Source organism: Eleutherodactylus coqui, chromosome 5 (assembly GCF_035609145.1).
Source record: "Eleutherodactylus coqui strain aEleCoq1 chromosome 5, aEleCoq1.hap1, whole genome shotgun sequence".
NCBI classification, from domain to species: Eukaryota; Metazoa; Chordata; class Amphibia; order Anura; family Eleutherodactylidae; genus Eleutherodactylus; species Eleutherodactylus coqui.
In genome coordinates this window covers 93926736-93940938 of record NC_089841.1, presented here as the reverse complement: position 1 = coordinate 93940938, position 14203 = coordinate 93926736, and the positions used below count along the sequence as shown (strand labels likewise).

General features: G+C 41.7%; 1 protein-coding gene across 1 annotated transcript in view; it reads right to left on the bottom strand.

Annotated features, from left to right (window-relative positions):
* ANKRD31 (ankyrin repeat domain 31) overlaps positions 1 to 14203 on the bottom strand; it is a 107274-nt gene that overhangs the window by 63406 nt on the left and 29665 nt on the right. The window contains exons 8-9 of the mRNA XM_066604889.1: positions 8479 to 8627; positions 6788 to 6957 (exon numbers count right to left, since the gene is read on the bottom strand). Of these exons, the coding sequence (XP_066460986.1) occupies positions 6788 to 6957; positions 8479 to 8627 (319 nt within the window). The remainder of the gene's footprint in view (positions 1 to 6787; positions 6958 to 8478; positions 8628 to 14203) is intronic.

The following is a 14203-nucleotide window of genomic DNA, read 5'->3' as shown; positions in this document are numbered from 1 at the left end:
CTTTTCTAAAGCTCTGAGTTGATGGAATACTGGCAAAATCTCATGAAAACACTGTTACCAGAATGTCCCTTGCAAGATTGTATAATAGACAGGGTCTACAGACTTCCCAATTCTAAACATCTAGCGGATCATGTACCAAGAGACGTTTTGACACGTATTCACTTCTTTCATGTTAAATAGAAACTCTTGGAGGTGGGCAGGAAAATGAGCCCACTACCTGCGCCATGTCAAGAGTTTTCTTAATTCCCTGATCTATCTGCGGCAACTGTGGCACAAAGGTGACAATAGCTTCCTGCCACTATAACACATGCAATCACATATAAATGGGGAATACCTGTGCAAGTGCTGATAACCCACAGCAATACTTTGTTGTCAAATCATTGGATTGCGAAAATGGCAGTTAAATGTCTCCTTACCTACGAAAGTGTCTAGACAATCCAGCCAACACCAGCCAGAGGAATGGCAAGTCATAAATCCTTGCAAACAAGCTTATTGTTAATTGCCAAATCTGCCCTGCTGGTGTGAAACTTCGGAAACAACAGAGAATTTTTACCCCCACATATGGTACTCCGCTCTGGAAGACTGGCTATATTTTCCTTGTAAATCAGATTTTTGTTAGGAACTATTTACTGTAACTGTTGTGTTTTTCTATTGCTCTCTCTCTTCTTTTTTTGTTGTAAACGAGGCCCGGCTTGGCATAAGAAAGATGTTCCTATAATGACAACCTTGTACAGCTTTGACTGTGAAAGACTCTTCGTAAACATTCTCCTTTAGTTTACTGGTAAACAGTGATTAAGGTAGTATAGCAAAATGTTAAAGGGCTCAACAGCCCCTAAAAAATGCATTTATGTGGAAAAATGTAAAAAAGTTATCCCTGGATATTTTTTGTGCATAAGAGGCATATATAGTATGTGCCTTCCGTATAAGGGCTTTTACCCACCAGCGTTTTTTTTAACGCTGCAATATCGCAATGTCCCACATTTTCACTGGGACTTTCTACTGTTAAAATCGCATCGCATAAAAATCGCAAATGCACAAACTTGCGATTTTTGTGCTATGCGATTTTAACATTAGAAAGTCCCATTGAAAAACAGTTTTTTGTTTATAATCGCGGTACTCCCACTGCGTAAATCCACGGGCGTATCCCGCGTCGTTCGTGGGCATGAGCCCTAAAAAGTGTAAACAAGGCAAATTACTTCTCTGTGGTGATTTCAATCCAGTCTCACATAGCATTGACACCACCTCCAACTTGCACAATCAGGCTCAATTCCTAGGTGACATATGGTGGAAGGAAGAACTTTTTGAAGTATGGCGAGCAATGCACAGCTCTGAGAAGGATTACTCCTACTCAGATGTTCTTAAGTTATTCACTGGTTGATATGTTCATTTTACATGGGAATTTGCTATTGCTTTCTCAAGAGACCGAAATTGAGATGATCACCTGGTCAGATCATGCCACAATCTCCTTGAATCTAGCAGAGCAATACAACTAAACACCAACATATGTTGCTACACGAACGTGCTAGTTTCCAAAAAACATATCCATTAAGAGAAAGGGAGAAGGCGTTGGGCCACAAATTTAGTGACAAAGAATGGAAGCAAGCTTTTTCTCTGACTCATAAAGGTCTCAAGGGTAACACGCATTTAGAAACATTAATGAAAAACATGCTAAGATGGTACTATACATCAGTTTGTTTTGCTGAAATGTATCCCAATTGTTTGGCCTATTGTTGGAGGAATTATGGCCTGGAAGTCCTGCACAGTGTACATCTGGATACTCCTATGTTTTTGTATCTCAGTAGATTCTTGTGCTTCTTTTAGATTAAATATCAGGAACTCAGTTTGTAATTTCCTTTTGTTTTACCTAGTAGCAGTGACTTGTCTACCTATATTGTACTCAAGTGTTAAAGCAAATAGTTGTAATTTGTATTACATAATTAATTAATACGTAGTACTAATATTAGTACACTACAAATTATATAACTATTAGGCTGCATCCGCTTAGGTGTGCCCGGTATACCGGAGGTTGCACCTGCGGCGTGACGTCACCACGTTTTGATGTCCCCATTGGATGCACCACGGCAATGTGCGATTACGCGATATAACACCAGCCAGCAGGCGTTTTCGTGTTCCCGGTATACCGGAGGTTGCAGACTATGCTGAGAGGGTATGAGCCTTGGCCTATTCTGACTACTAGTTAGATCGGATGTTTGCCCTGCAGCTGCCCCATGAGGCATGTTTACTCTGATCTTCAAAAGTGTATATACAATTTGACATTTAGTACTGATGCAATAATTTCCTCCGCCGCGCCCCTCCCCCCTTTTTGTGGGTGGTCCTCCTGGATGACATCTCTCACAGTGATTGGCCTGTGAGTTTTCACACCCCCATAAGGCGGGTGCATTCTCCTGCTATAAAAGAACAGACACATCACTATCTGGTTATTCATCCCCGCTCTACCATCAAGGCTGGGTATGCTGTTTGTTATTTTGTTGCTTTGAACAGGGGCTTGTTTGTTTGGGGCGGGGGTTATTTCTCTCCTGAACCTTATGCCTATTTTCAATGGGCCTGACCATTGCATCATCCCCTGACTTTCACTTGAATATTTATAATTTTCTCTGAGATTCACTCTGTACCTTTTTGATCTATGGCTCAGCTTTTAATCAATGGTTACTGATGAGGCTGCACTACTACAGCTGAAACACGTAGAACCGATCAACTGAACCATTTACTACTTAGCTTATCCATCTCATTTTTTTTCACACTTGATGGATAAGCGTTTTGTATTCTAAGTGAGAGATTATCGTTCGGCATAAATTAATTTTCCCTTTTGGGATATACCGTATATACTCGAGTATAAGCCGACTTTTTCAGCACATTTTTTTGTGCTGAAAAAGCCCCCCTCGGCTTATACTCGAGTGAATACGGTGCCAACCATGCTGCTTACCTATTCACCGGTCTCTTCCGTTCATCTGGGTGCGGTGGGCTGATATCACCGTTCTTCATTTCTTCTGCACGCCGGGCGCCGCTGTGTTGTCCGTGCCAGAAGTGGTGTGTGTAGCCAGGTGACGCCCCCAGTGGTTGATTAGCTGCACTCACCACTCCGGCGGTGACAGCCTGGATTCACCCCTGCGGCGCTACAGAGACTTCTTCCTTGGTGGCTGCGGTGAGTAAGCTTCTGCACCGCTGCTTCTCTGTCCCCTGAGGCATGCAGGGCCTCCTGGGTGGTGGCACTTACATCCTGTTTCTTCCGTCGGTGCAGGCCCTGGAGGGGCAGGGGGCGGCGATGATGATCATGATGCAGTTTGTAGTGGGATAGAGGGGCGGCGATGATGCAGTTTGTAGTGGGATGGAGGGGCAGCGATGATGCAGTTTGTGGTGGGATGGAGGGGCGGCGATGATGCAGTTTGTGGTAGGATGGAGGGGCAGCGATGATGCAATTTGTGGTGGGATAGAGGGGCGGCGATGATACAGTTTGTGGTGGGATGGAGGGGCGGCGATGATGCAGTTTGTGGTGGGATGGAGGGGCGGCGATGATGCAGTTTGTGGTGGGATGGAGGGGCGGCGATGATGCAGTTTGTGGTGGGATGGAGGGGCGGCGATGATGCAGTTTGTGGTGGGATGGAGGGGCGGCGATGATGCAGTTTTGCCTGAGCCCTGACAGCGGCAGAGAGGTATTTTTTTTATTTTTTACTCATGTTACGGATGATTTTCAGGGAAGGGCTTATATTTAAAGCCCTTCCCCAAAGATCACTGCACGCAGCCCATTGCTTTCAATGGGACCACCGGCAGCAGCGGCGGCCCCATTAAAAGCAATAATGCATGGACCTCACTTGAGTATAAACCTACCCTAGGCTTATACTTGAGTCAACAAGTTTTCCCAGTTTTGGGGGGTAAAACTTGGTGCCTTGGGTTATACTCGAGTATATATGGTATATTGGCTATTGAGCCAATCATTTATGCTGTTACTGTAGATACAAGCGTAGTACTTTCTGGACGCTTGTGTCCTCATTTTTTGTGTTTGTTCACTTCCTAGCCATAGGCTGGTTTTATTTTATTTTGATCTAATAAAAGTTATCTTTTAGAAAGAAAATAGACACTCAGTGAAGCTCTTTTCAGACCTTAAGTCTCCTGCTACAGTGATTTTCTCGTTTTAATGTGTATTACATGATCTAATTAATACGTAGTACTAGTATTACTACGCTACAAATTATATAACTATCAGGCTGAATCCGCACAGGCTACAAAATCTTGCTAAAAATCATCGCTCAATGTGAAGCCCATGGAAGGAAGTACAACAAATTGCAGGAGGACTGTGTCACCAGGTCTACTTAAATGTAGAAAAGGGATTATTTTGATTAGACAACCCCTTTAATGATTTCTAGTGCATCAGGAATTGCTACAGATAATCTATGAAATATCCAAATCATGACTTGCTTGGATTTCTTGAAGAAAAAAAAAAACTTAAAAACATCCTGCAGTGTAACAATATGACATGACACTGTAGAAAGAAGCAAAAAGCTGAAATTTACCTGTTCCTTAAAAGCTTGTGCAGATGGTCGTTGCTCGTTCGCAATATCATCTATGGTTACAAAATAACTGTATAAGTTAAATATATTGTATATTACAAGATGGAAAGGACTAATCAGTACATCACACCTCCACTTTTCTTGCATTTGCTTTTTTTCATCCCCAATTTTCAAAATACATAACTTTTTTTAATTTTTCTAGCAACATATCTATATGAGGCCTTGCTTTTTGCTGGGCAAGTTGCATGTAATTAATGGCACCATTAATTGTACTGTGAGTCATTATTATTACTATTACAGCGCTATCAGACTCATACTTTTTTTTGTTGCATTACTAGGTTTTAAAAACTTAAAAAATTACTTTCTACAGATTGTGAGGCACAAACAGTAACTTTTTTAATTGAACTGTCTGTGGGGTTGTTTTTTGCAGTTTTTTTGGTGCCATACAACTTTTTACAACCCTTTTTATTAAATTTTATTTGGTCGGCGGGGTACCCAAAAAAAGAAATTCTGGCATTCTGTATTTTATATTACGACATTGACATGCAGGATAAATAATGTGATAATTTAACAGTTCTGCCTTTTATGAGCGCAGCAATACTAATTATGTTGATTTATGTTTTTGCTTAGATTTTTTGCATGTGGAAAATTGGAAAAATAGTTTTAACAAAATATTTTAAAAATTATTTTTAGAAATGTTATTAAACTTAATTATACTTTTTCGTCCCACTAGTAGAACGCGCTCGTACAACATACTACTATACTTCTGCATGGCATTATATTGTGCTTTTTATTTTAGTAAGTTAAGTGAGTTAAACCATTCATTGGCCTTTATTAGGTGCCCAGCTCCCATGACGATCTATCAGCACCCCGCAATCATAATGTGGGTGGAGAGACATTGTGGGGCTGGAAACACAGCTGGCACCTGCCAAGTAAGGAGTGGGCTTAGTTCCCGTGCCCGTTCCATACCCTCTGTGACTTATGATGTATAATTACATCATAGGCCATATATGGGATTTCTGGGACTAAAAAAAAACTTAAGAAGGTGAGTATTGCTTTTTCTCTTTTCTTACATTCCCAGCTCATTATACGTTTTATTAGTCCCGACAAAAAACTGTAATGATAAAGTTTGATCAACTGGTCTCAAATAATGTCAATGTCTAGAATGATTAGGATTTCAAGAAATGTCAGGGTTGCTTCTTTTGGGGACTAGTAAATATGACAACACAGGATAAAGCAGCAAAGAGCGGCAAATATTGTTGAACTCATCACAGTTAGAAGATGACTGTAGTCAGAGGTATATGGAGTCCGGGTAAGACTAGACCAAGGTAAGGGTAAGAATAGACCAAGGTAAGGGTCACAGACAAGGCTTACTTGCAAGATCAAAGTTCACACACCAAATATTAGGAATGCTGGAGCAATGGAGCAAGAAACTATGGCAAGGAGAAGAGGTACGGCTACGTTCCCATCATAATTATGGTCTCCATTTAACATATACAAAGGAAAAATCTCTTAATATGTAAAGTAAAAGAAAGGAAACCTCTGATGGATACCAGGCAGACAGTGACATCCATCACCCAGAAAGTCTCATTACAAAAAAGGTGTAGGTTTTTTACTGTATACCATTGCATGGAATAATATAATCTACTATAGCGGTGAAACAGAGGCTACTCTTTTGGCCTCAATCAGGGTAGCAGATTGGGGTGTGTTATCCGCAACATGCATGCCTCTTGCCTGTCAGTACAGAAGTTCTCTTAGAAGCTGTCTGTCGTGATTTCCTTGGTGAATCATGTCACTGCAAAAAGTCCCTTAGGTCTTGCCTGTTGGGAATACTTCAGTGTTCCTTCTCTCTCTGCTTTAGCATCTCCTGAGGTTCATGGACTAATTGGTTGACAGAGAGGTGTTTCTCCTGGCCCGCCAATCAGCGATAACAAAAGTTTATAAGATTTGGCCCCTGTCATGGGTGCCAGTTATTTTGCTAATGTCTGCATGCATGCTGTCAATCACGTAAGCAGTGCTGGCCAATCAGAGAGCAGGTTCAACATGGCCGTAGTCTAACACATTATTAATGGACAGTGGGTATTAGGTAGTCAAAAGATTTCATCTGCCGTATTGGCCAAGAACCAGCATATCTGAAGGGCAACAGTGCAGAGGACAGTCAGTAGGTAATATAACTCCCTCCTCTTGATAATTCACGTCACAACAGTTAAAATTTAGCAAAAGTAAAAAACATTGAAAAATAACAAAAAAAAAAAACTTACTGTTGTTGGAAATTCTCTGTCTTTCCCTAACTTCTATATCACAAATAGCAGTTTTGGAAACTTCACTAGCTGGCTTTACTAGTTCAAGAAGGGACAGACTAGTCTGTGAATACGAAGTATCATTCCTGCTGACATTCTTACAGTCACCTTTAGTAAGTGTTGACTTCTCACTGTGAGGTACATGGATATAAATACGTTGATAAATTCAGATTTCTGCTCCATTAATTCTACATTAATGCGACCTTTTGTATTATCAATATGGCAGATGGAAACAACACAGCCAAACTACAAATGCATTTTTAAATGTACTGTAATGATGATCCACCACTAATTGCAGTAGAAATTAAGAAATGTATTGCTATTATAAGAAACTATTATACAGCAGTACTTAATAGGGGAACTTTTGTGTTTTGTTCTCTAGATGGCTTCTTAAGTACAGTAAATGTTTCTTTACTAATTTTCAAATTTAAAGGGGTATTCCGGTGACATCAGGTTATTGGGGATAACTAGCTGATCAGTGAGAGAACCAGATCACTGGGGCCCCCACCGATTGCCAAAAGAAATTATGTGTCCCACATTTGTTTTGATGAAAGTGATGAATATTGCCCAGCACTTGAACAAGGCTATTTTCAGTGCTCCCACTGAAATGAATGGAGCAGTGGCCAAGTTTGCATGTATCCTCTCCATTCCTTTTGCGAGTTTCACAAGTGACATGGGACTCCGTTGGGGTTCCAGTGGTCGGACCCCCACTAATCAGCTAGTTATCCCTACCCACATATTCCCTTTCTGCATGTATATTACAAAACACTGGGGCAGCTATAGAAGGAAATCTGATAAATGACAAGTGGAAGCCACTGAGCTTTTATACACAAGCAGTTCTAGATTACATGCGCAGTCGCTGCGTACTGCATGTAAAAAAATAAGCATAAAACCATGTGAGTGAGGCCTTACTTTATTGATTGTTTTCACCCATTAACAATGGGGGTACGGATACGATAACTAAACTTACTAGAAGGGATGTCCACATACATTTGGTAACATTTAATTCAAAATTTGGAATTCATGCAATATACTTAAAGGGGTTGTCCCGCGGCAGCAAGTGGGGTTATACACTTCTGTATGGCCATAATAATGCACTTTGTAATGTACATTGTGCATTAATTATGAGCCATACAGAAGTTATAAAAAGTTTTTTACTTACCTGCTCCGTTGCTAGCGTCCTGGTCTCCATGGTGCCGACTAATTTTTGGCCTCCGATGGCCAAATTAGCCGCGCTTGCGCAGTCCGGGTCTTCTGCTGTTCTCTATGGGGCTCCGTGTAGCTCCGTGTAGCTCCGCCCCGTCACGTGCCGATTCCAGCCAATCAGGAGGCTGGAATCGGCAGTGGACCGCACAGAAGAGCTGCGGTCCACGGAGGAAGAGGCCATCTTCAGCGGTGAGTAGAGAAGTCACCGGAGCGCCGGGATTCAGGTAAGCGCTGTGCGGGTGGTTTTTTTAACCCCTGCATCGGGGTTGTCTCGCGCCGAACGGGGGGGGGGTTTAAAAAAAAAAAAACCCGTTTCGGCGCGGGACATCTCCTTTAATACAAAATAAATCCATTTTAGAATAGGGTTAATACAGCCTTATCTTGATATGGGGTAGCAGATGTTTGCTGACTGTTATATAGAAAATTTAATAACACAGTTTCCTTACTTGAAGTTTTGAAATGTTTCTTGTGTAATTGATTGTTCTTTCACATTGTAAAGATGGCTGCTATCACTGGGAACCCATCCAAAGCTATTACACAGTGAAGGTGTACTTCTAGTGCTTCTCTCGGTCAAATCCTTTTCTGGCAGTGTTTCCTGTAGTTATACAGTGGGTAAAGAAATAGGAAGTAATTGCAAAACTTTCATTAAAAAGGGAAGTAAGTGATACTAAGTATAACAAAAGTACAATCTAAAGCAAAATATACTTCTATAAGATGATTATTTGCAGGTTATTAGCAACATATAATTTAACAATATAGAACATTTGTTTCAGGAAACAAATATCTAATAAAAGCTTTAAAAGAGGACCTATCACCACGAATGCCAAAGTACATTTTATTTTAAAAATCAATTTTACTCCCCTCCCCTCAGTAAAAATGACCATTTTAGTGAATAAGACCCAGTAAAAAAAATCCCCAAACTGTTGTGCGAATCCACAGATTCCTTTGACAGGGTTGGACAGGCACTATGGAACTGCATCCTCCCGGAATACCCTGCGATATCCCATCATTCCCTGCAGTTGCCTGCACTTTCAGAATGTGATATTGCTCTCTGGCTATTTCAATATCTAACATTCTAGCTAAAACCACATAATTTTTTTCAATAACACTGCTATCAGTCAATAACTGCTGTACTAAAGGTTATCTATCCATAATGGCTTTTTTACACAAGCATATATTGGCCGCCATTTTCACGGCCGGCCGATATACGCTACCATCTGGGCTGTCTTTCCACTTTTCTCCCCCTCACCGGCTTTCTGCACTCTCCTTCCCTCTGGCTGTTTGCAATGGGAGGTGGCGGAGCTAAGCACTGCCCCCTCCCATTGCTGGCTGCAGACAAGGGGTGGGAGCTTAGCTCCACCCACCCTCCCATTGCAAACAGCCAGAGGGGAGATGACAGACGATGAGGGGGAGGAAAGACAGCTCAGATGGCAGCGCATATTGGCCGGCCGTGAAAGCATTTATTGATTACTTGAATGGTTATCACTCTGTGTAAAATGGCCTTTAGGATATAAAACCCTGGTTGCTACTTCGAACTCAGGAAGCAAATTTCAGGTAGGCAAATTTTACTCTCACTCATATGGTAAACACCTTGCTACTCCATCATCAATGCTCCTGTGCCGTCATGCTGATCCACCGCAGGGACCATAGAAGTTGGAGCATCACAAGATTTAACAGATAAGTAATATGTTATTTTTATTACATATTCTGCTCTTCTGCTCCTTGTTTTTTAACTTTCGGACAAATGCTTTAATAGGAGAAATAGTAAAGGGTTACGTTGGCTTTACACAGGCACAAGCGCATTTACGCCACATTATTGTGCATCAGAATTTGCATATTTGCACATGTATGTATGTTTTTTGTGGCACTTTTTGCGTGCACACAAACCTCAGTCACGGTCCCGTATATTGAAATGGCTAATTAGTCTAATTAGTTAATTAGTTTCATATGTTCTGTTAGCCTGCATAAATGCATAGGAAAATATTTTTTGCGCTGCAAAATTGTGTAAGCAAATCTTCTGAACGAACCCATTGAAAGCAATGGGTTCTATTCACTGTATATTGCGGTCATGTGAATCCGGCCTCAAACTGATCGGACAATTCATTTAACCTCAATCGAGATCTGCCTGGTATACCATTCTAGATTTTGTTGGACAGAAACAGAGAAAGGTGATATGGAGCCAACCTAGCTACTTAAAAAAATAATAAAGAGATGCAGCACATTCTCACATTAAAATCAGCTTTTACTGAATGTTCATAAAGCATGTTGCAATAAAACCTGTTGTCAGCTTTTAAAGCAATGTTTTAAGAAGGAACCAAGTTCAAGATGCGTAAGCATTTTATTACTGGCAACATGTTTTATGCCGAATATTCGATAAAACACGGTTTTTATTGTGAGGACATGCTGGATCTCGTTATACTTTATGTTTCACCTGACAAACCAACAAGGTGTCGGTGCATATCCTACAAAGACATACAAACAGCACTAGAAGGATTTAGTATTCCTTTCAGCAATAAAGCAGGTCAGAAAATTATTCAGCATTTTATCAAAAAAAACTGTGATTGTTCTCAGTAAGAGGAACCAAGTCATCTTGTAGATAGGATACCTTTTGAAGGCTAACAAAAATAGATGTTACAGCAAGCTTTCAGGTTCTATTGACCCTTCGCCAGGCTGTTGAGGTAAACCAGTTTGGATGGCGCACAAATATAACATACAGATGCAGAGGGGAGGGGGACATCCCTCTTGATCTAAATAAATGTTCACATACAGAAATTTGAGACTTAGAATAACACAAGCCAATCTGAGCAGAGAGATAAATACTATATCAGTCCACTGAGCTGAAGAATGTGACAGTTTTATGATGTCTCTTATCTCTAATGCACATAGAAGAAGATGGGAATACTACCTCAACAGCACCACCTATGGGATGGCAAAATTCTTCAATCAATTTCTGAATTTTTATGAGAACAAACAATGATTGGGAAGAGGACACCCGTCTTGACCTCCTTTAGACCGTTCATATTCCCCACTTATGCAAGAATCCCGGGCTGGGGTTCATTCCTTTCTTAAGGGTATCAAACATGGCCATAATCTTATACCCCTAAATTCTTCTGTGACACTGTGATTCAAAGTTGCCCTTCAGTATGATAACTCTCATCTGCTCTATGCTGTGTCCGTGACCACAAAAATGTTTTGCCACAGTTAATTCTGTCTTTCCCTCTCTAATTGAGTGGCGATGAGATTTCATCCTGGCTTTCAGTATTTGTCCTGTTTCCCCGATATAAAGCCCCCCAACAGGACATTTACTGCACAGGATCAGGTACACTACATTGCACATGGAACATGTGAATGTCCCCGGGATCTTATAGTCCTGCTGTGTGTTGGGGATCCGTATCCTGTCCACGGTCAGTATATGTAAGCAGGTTTTGCAGGGATAAGTTCCTTTTGTGTCTGAGGGCAATGCACTCCTGATTATAAAGTTCCTCAAATTAGGAGGTTGCCTGCCTGTAACATAGGAGGGGAGGTTCCGGGAATATGGCTTTCAGACGGTCATCCTTGTGTAGGGTATGATGGAGTTTCTTTGCAGTCTTCCTTAGTACCTCTAGCTGTGAATTGTAGGTTACTACTAGAGACACTACTGGCTAACATGGTACCAAACGCAGCATGTTTTAAATTTTGGCATGTATTACTTGTACATACACGCCAAGATAGTACATGACGATGGGTGGCATGCAGCCAGTATGGAATGTCATTGCGTACTGAGTGTGCGGCGCACGCGTATATCTTGTAGCCTGCACTCTGTGAGATACGGTCCTGTGAGCCCGACCCTACTGTTTCCGTATAAGCCACAAGAGAGTGAGCACTTATATGCCAGGGAATATGGGATTGGCAAACGGGACATTCATTTCAGCTAACATGATTAATACAGATGCGTACTGCCATCTAGCAGCACTGTCTTGTTATATCAGGTCTTCTACTCCTACAATACACTCATTATGAAAAAAAAAATGAAGCACCTAGGAGGAGTTCTTGGAATCCAATGAAATTTTCTCTGTGTGATTGTATTGTTGATATAAGTATGTGATTACAATATCAGAGCAAAAAGATAATTTATTGCGGAAAACTGGACACTTTAAGGGAGGCTCTAGTACCCCGTTGTACCGGCTCTAGCTTGGATGCAAGATGTGAGACAGACAGGCATGGAGGCATACAGGTTCCATATGATATCCTGCGGCGTATCAGTCCACATTTGCTGTAAATGAGCCTCGAGAGCGTGCAAACTCTTATGCCTTCGAAGTTGGCGTCCGGATGGTCCCACGCGTTCTATTGGCAACTATCTATTGTGACCCTGCATTATCCTGCAAGAAAATGGCTCTTGGAAGCCGCCATGAGAGGAACACATGTGGCTGCAGGATGTCCTGTACATATCACTGAGCTGTCATTATCCCTCATACCACTACTAGGGGTGACAGTCTCCCCCCCCAGACCATCACACCAGATGGGGGGGGCAGTGTGCTATTCCACATCAAAAACAGAATTGAGGCGCTCACAAATAGGTCTCCTGACACGAACACAGCCATCGTCAGTACCCAAACCTGGATTCGTTGCTGAAGGCAACCTGGTTCCACTCCATTGGTCAATTTCATCATTCACGACACCACTGCAAACGGAAGCAATGGTGGGTGTCAAAGGCAATATAAATAATGGGTGCTGTGAGACCAAATAACCTTCAGCCAAATGCCTGAAAATGGTTCAGACACAGGTGTCTATAATGATGGATCCAGCTGTCTTTGGATGGAGGTCAATGAAACAGTTGGAGCTGCTCGTGTTTGTCGGATAATCGGAGAATTCTCTCTATTTGTGGTCTGTGGAAAGCGTCCTGAGCCTGGTCGCCTTGTGCTAACCATACCTCATCAGTCTTTTGTATACAGAGTTCATTTTCTTTTCGCTTATGTTTACAGCTCTCATCTGTAAATAACAAGCCAAGCATCTGTGTGTGGTCATTGCTGAAGTCCCTATTCTCTCCTCTGTTAGGATGATCTTCCTCTACATTGTTTCCATCTCTGGCAGACTGTACCTGTGGATTTGGAATGGAATTAATTGCTGCAAACATGGTAGGGCTCAGCTCACCACTGCCATCTTCAGGCACGTCCAGAAATGACAGGTCGTCTATTTCTGTTAATTGTTTCAAACTATTAAAACGCTCATCTTATTTGTAAAGTTTCGGAACTGTACTTCTTCCATTACAATGCTTGCGCCCAGAGGTCACAATAATGACTTTATAGGCAAATTTACGCTCCAAAAACAGCCATGAGTATTGCTACGAATGATACGGAACCAGTGCTGGACTGCCCATCTAATGCTTTTTCCACACTACAGTACTGCTGACCGCATAAGAGATCATGACCAACAGAAATAGGGCTCCTTGCAGCGAGCATTAACCTTGGACAATACGGGAGACCGCACTCTCTGAACCAAGGGATGGAGCTGGACACTGTTGCTGGGTTAATACCAGCATGGCAGTACGCAATGCTGATTAGAAACGAGCAGACGTGCTAAAGCAATCACTGCGGGCTGTGACCGGGCCATGGTGCCGTGTTCTTCTCACTGAAAACTTGGAGTATGAGTATGCACTTAGTATGAATACTATATGTTATACTAGTCATACTACAGTACTTCCATCATACTATTCACCCTATGTGCACAATCATTGCCCCCATTCCTTCACTTTTGAGTCCCATTATGTAGTTTATGGGACTCAAAGGTGCTGAGAGGTTCCCTTTAACTTGTGGGGGCAATTGCTTTTCTCTGCATTTATTTTAGGCCACTACCTTTGTGATTTCACACATCTTTTTGATAAGGTGCGCAAGGTAACAGACTTATATTCAGTATATGATGTAAAGCAGCTTTAGAATTTCCTAAATTCATTTACTGTATGAAGAAAGACTTTTTAGAAGTTATAGTAATATTCCCTTGTATAAATAGTGGGATTTTAGAACGACATGTGCCTATTTACGCTTTTTTTTCAATTACAGCAAATTGGGTACTTCCAGGATGGCTGGACATCCCAGGAGCTGGCTTTCCTGGGTACCTGCGGTGGAGCTCCCTTGTCAGCATAGACATTGGAGGCCGATGCCCAGGAATTCTCCTGTTATGTTTGTGTGGGCAAGT